Below are 12,272 nucleotides of genomic sequence, written 5' to 3'. Positions count from 1 at the left end.
CTTCCAGAGGCCCTGAAATGGTCCACGCCCTGGCCCAGGCAGCCAGGCCTGGGAGCTGCAGCAGACGCCAAGAGGGTGGCCTCCCACGCCACTGACCAGAGGCCAGGCAGTAGGGTGGTGGGGCCTGCCCTGCAGGGTCAGGGGAGCCCGGGGAGGTGGCCACAAAGGCAGGAGACAGGCACCTGGGCTGCAGATTTGGGTGCACCCATGACATGCAGGCCACTGAAGGCCAGTGTAGTAGAACGTGGATAGGAGGGCCCCTTGCTACCCCCTAGTCCTGGGGTCAAGGCTGTGGCTGAGTGGGCCCTGGGAAGGAGGTTCTGGGGCTGGGACCCCAGTTGGGAGGCTGGGCCAGACTGAAATCCTGGGGAGGGCCTGGGACTCCCAGGGGACCATGGCCTGGGAGCCGGCAGAACTGGGACCACCAGTGCTCCGGCCAGGGCTGGGGCTGTAACAGGTTTAGCCTGATGGCTGCCAAACTACCTTGCAGTTCCCCACAGTTTCCCCCAAGTTCCCAAAGAACAGGCCTCGCCTGTCCCACCCCCAAATCCCCAGTACAAGGAGGGGGCCCTGGGGTGCTGAGGCCCAGACCACAGGGCAGACCAGAGACTGCCCAAGCTCCTGGACCTCCTGGTGTGCTCCTGGGCCCAAGGGCTGTCCCCGAATGTTGGAAGCCCCCACCTGGCGAGGGACGTTTGAGCTCATCCCCAAGAGGCCACACCGGCTCCAAGGATTTGCTGAGGACCTCGTGCAGGCAGCCCAGCCCTGCCCCCACCCAGAGAGGCTCCACGGGGACTGGTGCCCTTCCTCCGGCCACGGGTCTGCTCATCACTGCTGAGTTCTGTGATGTCCCTGGCCACACACACCACACTTGCCACCCAGAGCCGGGCCCAGCACTGCCGGGGCCAGGGGGACAGGCTTGCTGGGCTGATAGCTCTGAGCATGGTGTGACCATATCACAGCTTAGCCCAGCCAAGCTTGGGTCAAGCCAGCCCTGCCCAGCCCAGCTCAGCCCTGCTCAGCCCCGCTCAGCCCCGCTCAGCCTGGCTCAGCTCAGCCAAATCCAGTTCAGCCCAGCTCAGCCCAGCTCAGCCCAGCCCTGCCCAGTCCAGCTCAGCCCAGCCCAGTCAAGTCCATCTCAGCCCATTCTAGTCCAGCCTAGTCTGGCCTAGCCCAGCTTAGCCCAACCAAGTCCAGCTCAGCCCAGACCTGCCCAGCCATCTAGTTCAGTACAGGCCAGCTCAGCTCAACCAAGTCCAGTCTAGCCCAGCCCAAACCAGCCCAGCTCAGCTCAAGCCAGCCCAGCTCAGCCTAGTCTAGACCAGCCCAGCCCAGCTCAGTACTGTCTAGTCCAGTTTAGTCCAGCCTAGCCCAGCCTAGCCCAGGCCAGTCTAGCCCAGTCCAGCCCAGCACAGCACAGCCCAGCTCAGCTTAGCCCACTCCAGCCCAGCCCAGCCCAGCTCAGCTCAGCCCAGCCCAGCTAAGTCCAGCTCAGCCCATGCAGCCCCACCCAATGGTCTCAGCCAAGACCCCAGGCCAATGGGCAGCGATGAGCCAGGCGGCAGTGCCACGCAGCCCAGGGAGGGAGGCCCAGCAGCCTCGGGGCACACACACCTCTGGCCGTGCTGGGCCATCTCAATGGCCCGCCGCGCAGGCACCGGGGAACCGCCGTCGGTCACGCTGAGCACCTCCATGGACTTGCGCTCCGGCCGCCGCTTGCCGTGCCGGTTCAGCATCGGGGAGTCCACACGCTTCCGGGGAGGGTCTGAGTACAGATGAGGGTCAGGCCAGACAGCCCCTGGACCCCGGTGGGGCCGTGCGGACCGGCCTGGAGGCCACCCCCGGACCCGTACCTATCTCGTTCCGGGGGGGGAGGTCCTCGTCCTCCTGGCTGGGGTACCTTTCTTTCCGGTCCAGGAGGAGGAAGTAAATCATCTTCTCCTGGTTCTCCCTACAGTGGGCGAGAGGTGCGAGACGCGCTGGCATGCAGGGCCGCCGGCTCCTCCACGGCAGTGCTCCCACCCCAGGCCCCATGCCCCTCCCAGCCGCCTACTGCAAGGGCCCCACCCAGGAGCAGCCCTGGACGCACTCCTCGGATAGCAGGTCCTGCAGCAGCTTGTTGCGGTCTCGGAAGCAGCCCAGGGAGTGCATGCTGTCCAGCACGTCAGGGTCGATGTCCTCCAGGCTGGGCAGCGAGCGGATCTGCACCTTGCGAGGAATGGGCTGCTCCGGCTCTGGCTCGTTCTTGCCTCCTCTGTGGACACAGGGCAGGCCGCCTGGTCATCAGCTGCAGCCAGGCCCGGACGGCTGGGAGGGTGGGAGGCCCGCCCTCACCTGGGGCCCTGTGTCCTGCCACTCTCCCTGTGCCCAGCCCGGGGAGGCCTCCTGCGTCCTGCCCATACCCCGCACCCAGCGCAGGCCACAGAGGGCCAAGGGCCAAGGGCCAACGCGGGGCTGGGCCGGCGCCCTCCCCCCGCCTTTCCTAGCAGGGCCTCCAGGCCACAGCAACAGGCAAAGCAGGCGATTAGTGGGTGGAAAAGCTACTTACATATACCATATGTGTTTCTGAATGTGCTCTAGCTACAAGGAAAGAGAAACAGGGAGTTAGTGTGGACGAGGGAGGGAAAGAGCCCACATTAGGAGGTGAGGGGAAGGCGGGGGCGCTGGGGGCGCGGAGAGAGCAGGAGAGGGTGAGGGCAAGTGAGTAGGGGAAGGTGGGGAGGATGGGGAGGGGGCTGCGTTCCCAGAGGCTCAAGGCCAGCACCCCTGCCCCTGCCTCTCCCAAGTGGAGAAGAAAACGCAAACCTCAAGGAGAGAAGTTAGGTGGGGAGCCGGGGTTGGGGGGGTGCTCCAGGTAGGGGCAGGGGCCTAGGGAGTGGAGGGAGAGCGGGAGGGAGGGAAGCTGGAGCCAGGGGGGCCCCAGGTGCCTGTGCTGCCTGGGCCGGGCCCCTCCGTGGCTCTAGGAAGGAACCAAGGCAGGAGAGCAGGGAGCAGCCAAGAGGGAGCTGAAGCCAGGAGAACCTGGCCCACCTGTGCGGCGGGGCGGGGCTGGGTGCAGGTGCGGGCAGGAGGCTGGGAGGGCCGGACGGCCACACGTCCCTTTCTCTCCACCCTGACTCAGGGACAGCTCGTGGGGTATGAGGCGGTGGCCTCTTGGGAACAGGGCAACGCTACCCTGGAAGGGCCAGCCCAGAGGATGAAATGCTTCTGTCAAGTGGGCATGTGCGGTCCCCACGCCAGGCAGCCCCGGAGGAGGTCGGGACCAGCAGCTGGGGGCTACCTTTGGCTCTTGCCAGCCCCCACAGCTGCCGGGGGGCACTCAGCAGAACTATTCACCCTGGCTGGGGCTTGCCCCAGCAGCGTCTGCAAGCAGGATGGCTGTGAGGAGGAAGCACCAGTGCTTCTGTGTAACTTACAGCCAGGTCTCACCTACCTGTGCACACAGCCCCCCACCCCTGTGCACACCCCACTCTAGTACAAGTGCTCATATGCACCTGGACACACCTCCCCACAGGTGCACATGCCCACACCTATGCCCTCACCCAATCACATGAACCCGGGCATGTGTCCACACCTGGGCACCCCCACACCCTTGAACACACACCTGGGGATGTGCCTACATTTGTGCACCCACACACCTGAACACAAGCCCACAAACACCTGAGCACCCCTGCACACTTGAATATTCACCTGGGCACCCACACACGGGCATATGCCCACATTTGTGCACCCACACACCTGAACACAAGCCAACACCTGGGCACCCACACACACCTGTGCACACATCCACAAACCTGGGCACCTACTCACACACCTGGGTACCCACACATCTGGGCACACATCCACGCACCTGTGCACACACGGGCACAGGCCCACCCCCACGCCCCCCCGCCATGCTCCGGGGCCAGCCCGCTCCAAGGGCACGCACCGTAAGGCGGCGTGCAGCGTCCACCTCGATCATGCCCCGCAGCAGGCTCTGGCAGTCGGGCGGAATGAAGTGCGGCATGTGGAACACGCCCCGCTTCACCTTCTCCAGCAGCTGCCGCAGGTTGTCGTCGTCGAAGGGCAGAGCCCCCTGCGGGCGGCCGGGCGGGGGTCAGCATGGGCAGGCGGGTTGGAGAGAGGCCGGGGTGGGGAGGGGCCGGGGTCTCACCACTAGCAAGGCGAACAGGATGACGCCGCAGCTCCACACGTCCGCCTTCCGGCCATCGTACCTCTCCCCCTGCAGACAGCAGTGCCCGGGCTGTTGGGGGCGCAGGGCAGGGCGGGGGCCTTGGCGGGGCTGGGCTCAGAGGGAGTCGGCCCCGGGACAGGTGGCCTAGCAGCACCTGGGGGTGCGGCAGGCTGGGGTCCCACCAGGGTCAGGTCCCCGCCACCCTAGGACCCACAGAGCTGCACGGGCGGCGCCGACTCACCCGGATCACCTCGGGGCAGGCATAGTGGGGGGACCTGCGGGCAAGGGCGGAGGTCAGCGGCAGGGCTCCGGGCGCTGCCAGGCCCTCCCCCTGGGGTGACGGTGCACCGCAGGGCCCTCAAGGAGGCTCCCAGGGCTGTGGCGCAAGACGCCCCCACGTCCCTGAATTCCCAGGCGGGCTTTTAGGAGGAGACTAAGGTGGGGTGCTGAGTCTCTACTATGCCCAAGGCTGTCTGCCCACTCGGCCAGGCAAGGGCCAGGGGGTCCCCAGGAGAGGGGCATGTAAGCGGGTCCCAGCCTCACACCCAGGCGGGCCAGGGCCAGGGCGGTACCCCTACCCTTACTGAGCCTAGAGGCCTGTCTCCCCAAAACCACCAGGCTGTGGGGTGCCGGGAGGCTCAGGCACTTGGGGGGGGCCTGCCTGTGGGGTGCCCACCGGTTCCCCTTCCCCCAGCCCAGCCCGTGCAGAGCCAGCAGGGGCAGAGGCCACGTACCCACAGCTGGTCTCCAACAGGCTGTCGCCAACCTGCAGGGACGCCATGCCGAAGTCTGCAATCCGGATGTTGTTCTTCTCGTCCAGCAGGAGGTTTTCAGGTTTCAGATCCCTGTGGCTGGGGAGGAGGGCGCTGAGGCTGAACAGGGCCAGTCTCTGCCTTGAGCACCTCCGCACCCTGGAGACCCCCTGCCCAGAGCCCACTGCCTCTCCAAACGCCAATCACACAGAGGGGCCAATGGCAGCCCAGCCTGGTGATGTCATAGGCAGCCAATCAGAAGTCGCCTGCCTGGTCCGTTTGGCTCTGGCCTTTGGTCAGGCATCCCTGTTTCTCCTGCCATGCCCTCTTGCCCCCTGGCAGGCTCCTTGCTGCCCCCTCCTGCTCCCTAGCACACCTGCTCTAGCCTTAGGCCAAGCTAGGGCCCCCAGGCACGCATGGATGCAAGCAATGGCCCCTGGAAAGGCCGAGGGGCTCCCAGAGCCCTTGGGTGGGCACCAGGCAGAAACCTTCCCAACACACTGCCCACTCAGGGGAAAGGGGGGGGTGCCAGGGGTTGATGTTCCTGTGGGGGGGAAGGGCAGTACCTGGTGTGGCACGGTGCATTTGAGGGGCAGCTAAGGGGGGAGACGGTGCCCTTGAGGGGTAGCTAATGGCCGGGGGACGGTGTGCCTGAGGGGCAGCTAATGGAGGGATGGTGCACCTCGGAATAGCACACTAGGGGTTGTAGTCCTTGGGGCACAGGGGCATCTGCGGTAGCACCCTGGGGGTTGGGGTCCCTGGAGCGTGGGGGCACCAGGCTGGGGCTCACCATATGGAGTGGCTGTGGCAGAAGTCCAGAGCAGAGATGATCTGCCGGAAGAACTTACGAGCCTCCTTAGGCGTCAGCCTCCCCTTCTTCACCAGGTAGTCGAAAAGCTCACCACCTGACACGTGTTCTAGCACCAGGTACCTGCAGGAGACGGGGCCACCAGTGCGCCCAGCTGTGGCTGCCAGCCGCCCCTCCTCATCCCAGGGCCTCCCACAGCCACCGCCTGGCCAGCCTCTCTGCAGGCCGCCCCCATCCTCCCACTGGCTGGGGAGGCAGCTGAGAGGAGCCCTGATGACGGCAGATCTCAAACATCTGGGTTCCTGGGGGTGGGCCTCAAATGAGTCTGCAAGGAGCCTGGGGTGGGGTGGGGGAAGAGGGGCGGGTGAAGGGATGGGTCTGGGGGCACAGCAGCCAGGGAGAGTTTGGAACCCGCAGGCTGAGTGTGGCGGGTGCTGGGGCCAAGGCGCAGTGCATGGGGTGGCCTTGGGGCTCTGCCCTGCCTGCTCTGGCCCTCACACCCTGTGGTCCCCTTGCACCTCAGTGGCACGGGCACCAAGCAGGGAGACCACAGAGCCGCTTCCAGGGGCCCAGGGACCATCTGGGCCACTGTGAGGGGGAGACAGGAGGTGTGAAGGCCATGGGGAGGGGGTGAGGAAAAGGTTGGTGTGGCCCTCCCCTTCCTACCCTGGCGGGCTCCCAGCACCCCCCAACATGGGGTCTCAGCCACATGGAGGGTCCTGAGGGGCTGGTTCCTGGTGAGAGGCCCGTGGGATGCTGGATGCAGCTGCCTGGGGGCCGCTCTGCCCAGGCTGAACCAGCTCCAGGGGGAGGCCTGTGAGGGTGGTGGGCCAGGTGTGGCCGTGGTGATGTCAAGGGGCTGCACAGGACAAAGGGGTGGGGCCTTGGACAAGGGAGTGGAGCCTTGGCATATGCTCAGAGTGGAGCGGGGACCGGGCAGACCAGCTGTCCCAGGAGCTGGTCTTGGCAGGAGTCGGGGCCCCAATGTGGGGATGGGAGCAGAGGTCGTGGTGGTGAAGCTCCCACGGCAGAGGAAGGTGGTGGGGGCCACAGGGTGGGATTCTGGGCAGGGCGTGGCCAGGCCCAAGGCTCAGCACAGGCCACACGGTGTCCAGAGGGGGGTGGGACAACACCCAGGGCCAGACCTCGGGAGAAGCCCTGAGCGCAGCCGTGCCCACCTCCTGGGCTCTTTCCTGTCTTTGGGCCTTGGCCCGCGGTGCCCATCCTCCCCGCACTCCCCCACCCTCCCCTCCAAGGTGGCCTCCCCAGGACCCCACCACACCAGCACCAGGTCACAGCGAGGAAGCCTTGCCCCTCATCACAGTCCACCTCGCCAGCATCAGGGCCAGGACCGCCCCCGCCCCCCAGGCCTCTGGTGACAGTTTCTGTGTCCCTGCTCATGGCGGGGCAGGCGGGCTCCCCACACCCCACCCCTGGGTTTCCTCTCCCCAGCTACACAGGAGCTGGCCACCGGCACATGCTCCCCACGAGAATGCAGAAACCACCGGCACATGCTCCCCACGAGAATGCAGAAACCCAGGCCTGAGCGAGAAACTCAGGCCTGAGCGGAAGTCGCTGCTGGGGGAAGGGGAGTGGCTGGGTTCTGCCAGACCCTCAGCCAGCTCACCCTGAGGGCAGCCCCCAGCCCAGCCCTGTCCCCTCCATGCCTGATTCCTCAGAGACGCCCAGCTGGCATCACCTGGCAGGTCAGGATGCCGCCCTGGGACCAGCAAGGGTCAGGTGGGGCTCAAGGCCAGACAGCCCTCGGGCAGCAGCCCTCATCCATGGGAAAGACCATCAGAGTGCACAGAGGAGACCGCCCCGTGCGCGACCGCTGTGCCCACTCCCAGGAGCTCCCTGAGGCTGGGTGTGGGGGGATGGGATTCACAGCCGGGCATGCCTGGGACAGGGTGGGGATTTCTGCTGGCCTCGGCGGCTGTGGGGGTGACAGGGTCCAGGCAGGGCGGGAGCCTGATGGCTGTGCCTCGTGTGGGGAGCCTCAGGGATGGAGACATGGCTCAGTGGGGCTGGGGAAGTGCCGGGCAGAGGCCAGGAGGCTCAGCGTAGCCATTTGGGGAGGGCCAGGTGCTCCGGCCCCTTGCCCTGAAATGCCTATGCCCCCTCCAGAAGGCCCTGTTGCCCCTTGCTGGCCTCAGGCTGGTGGCTCTGCAAGCCCCACAGAGCAGGTCTCTGGTCTGGTCAAGAAGCAGAGACCACAGCGGCCTGGGCTGAGACCCTACCCAGGCAGTGTTCATGCTGGCAGGGCTAGGGCTGCTGGGGTGCAGTAAGCACCCCTGGCCTCCAGCCCCAGCGCTCCCCAAGCCCCGGCCACCTGCCCCTGCAGCGACAGCCCCCACCTCTGCCACCCCAGCTCTTCAGACCCAGCAATACCTACAAATATTTTTTGTTTTCATAAACGTCGTGCAGCTTTAGGACGTGGGGGTGCTCGATGAGCTTCAGGATCGCGATCTCCCGCTCCACCTGCATGGGAGAGACCAGAGTATGTCACGCTGGCACGGCTGGGGCACTCTTCTCTCCCCACAGACGCCACCTTTGGTGCCAGCTGTGGGGGACGCAGGGACGTGGGCTGCTCAGCTGGGGCCCTGGCTAGTGGAGAGGGCAGAGGGCAGGGAGAGCTGCAGTGGAGGGAGCCCAGGCCCCAGGGCTGACAGCAGCCTGTAGGGCTGAGGACTGGGGTCCCCTGGAGCAGGAGGGTCCCTCCCCACCCTGCCCAGGAAGGCAGGCAGCCTGGGCCTCGGTGCTGCTCCTCTCCGTGAGCCCAGCCTCAGGAATGGGGCCTGGAGCTGCCGGAAAGGAGGCCTCCCAGGCTCCTAGCCAGTCGGATGGAGGGCCCTTCCAGGCAGGCTGTGCCTGGGCTCCGTCCTTCCTCACGGTGGAGGCCTCGCAGGAGTAGGGGCCGGGACAGGCTTCTGTGGGCTCAGGACTAGCATGAGGTGGGGGCAGGTGACCTGTGTGTGCGGGGCATAGAGTGGGTGTGCAGGCCGTGCTCAGGGCATGTGTCCCCCATCCGCAGGCTCCCAGCTGGTACTGTCCCCAAGTGGGGAGGGCCCCAGGGAGAGACAGAAGTGACCCCTGAGGGCACCTCAGAACACCCAGTCCTGCTCCGAGGTGAGGGCAGGGCCTCCTCCCTCAGACATGCAAGCCTGGCCAGTGGCACCTGGTGCCCTGCCCAGCACAGAGGAGTTGTGTCAGTGGTGGGGCCAGCCGACGCCGCAGCCTGGGGGACCCAGCACTCAGGAGTCAGGGTGGACGAGGCTTTCGGCGGCTGGGGCCAGTCTTGTGATGGCGGTCCCCAGCCCTGGCAAGTTGCCCAGTCCTGTCCCCCAAGCCCTTCCCTCCCAGGCGGCCAACTGCTGCCTGGCACTTGCCAGGTGACATGGGCGACACCTGCCCCCGCCCCACACTCCAGGCCCTCCTTCACTCGGGGCTCACAGGCACTCCCAAATTCAGCAATGAAACGTCATGAAACTCTCCCAGCCTTTACAGCCCTGTAAATCGATTTCTCTGCCAGGCGCTGTCCTGGCCCCGTCACTGCCAGGGTCTCTGTTTCTCGTCCAAGGCAGGGTCAGACCCTGCTAGCCCCACCCAAGCAGCCCTCAGCAGCCGTTAACGCCGCTCACACCTCCCCATAGGGTCCCTGGACCTTCCCAGTTTAGTCTGGTTAATTCCTCCATACCCCCAGCAACTGGGGGGTGCTCAACATGTCAGGGTCCCCAACCGTCAGGAGCTTCCACAAGCCTCTCATCTCTCGGCTACTCCCACTGGCCCTGGTCCCCATGTCTTGCCCCACTCACAGCCCTGCACGCAAAGGAGTGAATGCAGGGGAAGGGAGGGCAGGGGGCTCAGCTGGCCCCGGTGCTGGGAGGGTCCCGCACTGCCAGCCCAGGTCCCACTGTGGGCGGGACCGGGAGCAACTGGGAGCCACAGCCTCTGCCTCTACACCCAGGGTCAGGCTTCCCAGCAGCTAAGGCAGCAGCCCCCTCCCTACTGAGAGGTGGGTCAGAGTCCAGGAGTCCTCCACCCAGGGGGCCTGTCCGGACCCCACAGTGACCAGACACCACCGCATGGAGCCGACGAGGAGGAAGGCAGGGCTCCCCTCTGCTAAGCTGGGCCCTGATAGGGGAGAGGTTGCTCTGAGGCAGGGGCCTCCTCTGGATTCTAGCTGGGGACACTGAGGCTCTGCCCGCTAGTACAGCAGGTCAGTGCAGCAACTCAACTGCCCAGCTGCGGCCAGTCCCCTCAGGGGTGCCCACTCTGCTTGGGGGCAGGAGAAATGCAGGGCCGGAGGGGAGAAAGAAGGGCAAAGGCGCCCTGTCAGGGGGCCAGCAGGGGTGCGGCTGCCCAGGAGCCTGCAGGACCCCCGCACTCAGCTCCGCAGGTCCCCGCAACGCTGGCTCCCACCCCCTGTGCTATTCCCCGCCCCACCCCACGGCCAGCCCCGCCTCCTTCCTCCGGCCCCGCCCACCTTCATCAGCACAGACTCGCTGAGCTTCTCCCGGTTGACGATCTTGATGGCCACCTTCTGGCAGGTGACACAGTGAACCCCAAGCTTCACCAGGCCTGCAGGAGAGAAGAAGCCTCGCTCAGACCTGCCCGGGGAGCCTGCAGCGAGCACCTGGCTGGACTCTGCAAGTTGGGAGCCTCCTCCCACATCCTGGACAGCAGCAGCCCCACCCACTTCAGGTCGGACTCGGCCCCGCCCCCCGGGTCGCTGTCCGGAACAGCTCAGTGCTGGCCTCCTGCTGCCCCCACAAAGCTGCGTCTTCCCTCCATGCCAGCCCTTTGGGCTTCTCGGGTCTCCGTGGCCCCACTCGCCCTCTCCCCGTCCCAGAGCACCCAAATCCTCTCCCTCTGGCCTTCAACCACCCTCAGCTGGGAGCCAGGGTACCCTCGAGGCCCCTGCATGGCCCAGGAAGGTCATCCCCCGCACACCCTGCCCTGAGACCCCACCTGCAGCCTTCTGCAGATATTCCCCACCCGCAGTCCTCTGCGGAGACCCCCACCCGCACCCCTCCTCTGCTGAGGTACTGCTCTGCCCCTGAGCCCCGGCCCTGTGTTCACCCCAGGACACCAGGATGGGCCCCAAGTGGCTCCCGAGGCAGCACTGCCCTGGACCTCCGCAGCCTCGCAGCCCCTTCCTTCCCAGACCTACCTAAAAGGCAGGCAGGGTGCTCTGGAAATGTGCCTCCGCTGGGCGCATGGTCCTGGTCCCCCTCCCCGCCTAGGCCCACCCTCCCTTTCTCCTCTCCCCACTCTTTTCACAGCCAGGTACTTGCCCCTGCCCAGGACAGCCCGGCCACACCCCTGAGCCCCACCTGGCCCGAGCTGTGGTCTTGACACTGGAGATGCCCCGGGCGCCCACAACCCAGGCCCTCTCCCACCATCAAAGGTCCCCAGGTGCACTCACGGGCCCATTCCGTGTTGGGGCATGTTGGAATCATGTGGGGCCCAGGTTATCACAGGGGACCCCATCTCCCAGGTGCGCCCAGACACCCAGAGCCTGCCCAGGTTATCACAGGGGACGCCACCTCCTAGGAGCGCCCAGACACCCAGAGCCTGCCCAGGTTATCACAGGGGACGCCTAGGAGCGCCCAGACACCCAGAGCCGGCTCAGGTTATCAGAGGGGACGCCACCTCCTAGGAGCACCCAGGCACCCAGAGCCTGGCTGGCATTCCCACTGGGCTTTAGTGGACGCCACCCTTCCGTGCACGTGCTGTGCTCAAATTTCACCCAGACTTGGCCTCACCCTGGTGACCCGCGGGACGTCACCGGTGTTTACTGACCGTGTGGGTCTGCTCTGGGCTCCTTTCCTGCACCTGTTTTTATACTGGTGCACGCACATGTGTGCATTTTCTTATCAATTTGCAAGAGCCCTTTGATTTTTATGGGAAATTAATCCTTTATTCGTCTCCCGCGTTAAGCATCCACTCCACCTGCCCCATCGGCTTTTAGCTTTACTCTGCCCTTTCCGTCAGTTTCATTTGTGTGGCATCACGCTCGGATCTGGGTGAGCCCAGGCCGGGTGGGGAACCCAGGACCTTGCCGGAGACACGGGCTTCCCCAGAGGCAGGGGGAGCTGCAGGCCGGGCAGGGACACAGGCTGGGCACAGAGGGGAGCCCAGTGCCTGAGACGGGGGGCGGCCTCTGCAGGGTGTGCTCAGGGACCGGGAGCTGCCTCTCCCTGGCGGCCTTTGATCCAGCATGAGGCCTGTGATTTGCTTGGCCAGAGGAGCACTCAGGAGGGCTTGGCGCCCTTCACCCATAATCCAGGGCAGCTGGAGGCGCCCACAGCGCAGCCCTCCCCAGACATGAGGCTGGCCTGCACCCCAGGGCAGGGAGCACCTGCAGGAAGGACTTAGCCCCACATACGGAAAGGAGGAAGAGCTCAATGTCCCCCAAACATGGCTGCAAGGCTAAGGCGTGGTCCCTGACGACAGCCTCTGGTCTGAAGGCCATCGAGCTTCTAAAACCCCCCAAGACAAACTCCTGGGAGGATGCAGCCAGAGGCCAGGACAG

The 12,272-nt window shown here is 65.8% G+C and overlaps 1 protein-coding gene across 1 annotated transcript in view; it reads right to left on the bottom strand.

The window, feature by feature from the left end:
• Positions 1-12,272, bottom strand: part of BRSK2 (BR serine/threonine kinase 2) — a 64,687-nt gene that overhangs the window by 15,850 nt on the left and 36,565 nt on the right. The window contains 11 exon segments of the mRNA XM_017874689.1: positions 1,615-1,765; positions 1,854-1,951; positions 2,090-2,254; positions 2,549-2,580; positions 3,929-4,075; positions 4,154-4,222; positions 4,416-4,449; positions 4,909-5,025; positions 5,717-5,857; positions 8,130-8,215; positions 10,221-10,315. Coding sequence (XP_017730178.1) covers positions 1,615-1,765; positions 1,854-1,951; positions 2,090-2,254; positions 2,549-2,580; positions 3,929-4,075; positions 4,154-4,222; positions 4,416-4,449; positions 4,909-5,025; positions 5,717-5,857; positions 8,130-8,215; positions 10,221-10,315 — 1,135 coding nt within the window.

This window comes from Rhinopithecus bieti, unplaced genomic scaffold, assembly GCF_001698545.2.
Source record: "Rhinopithecus bieti isolate Rb0 unplaced genomic scaffold, ASM169854v2 scaffold_9449, whole genome shotgun sequence".
NCBI lineage: Eukaryota > Metazoa > Chordata > Mammalia > Primates > Cercopithecidae > Rhinopithecus > Rhinopithecus bieti.
This window is presented reverse-complemented; position numbering and strand designations above follow the sequence as displayed.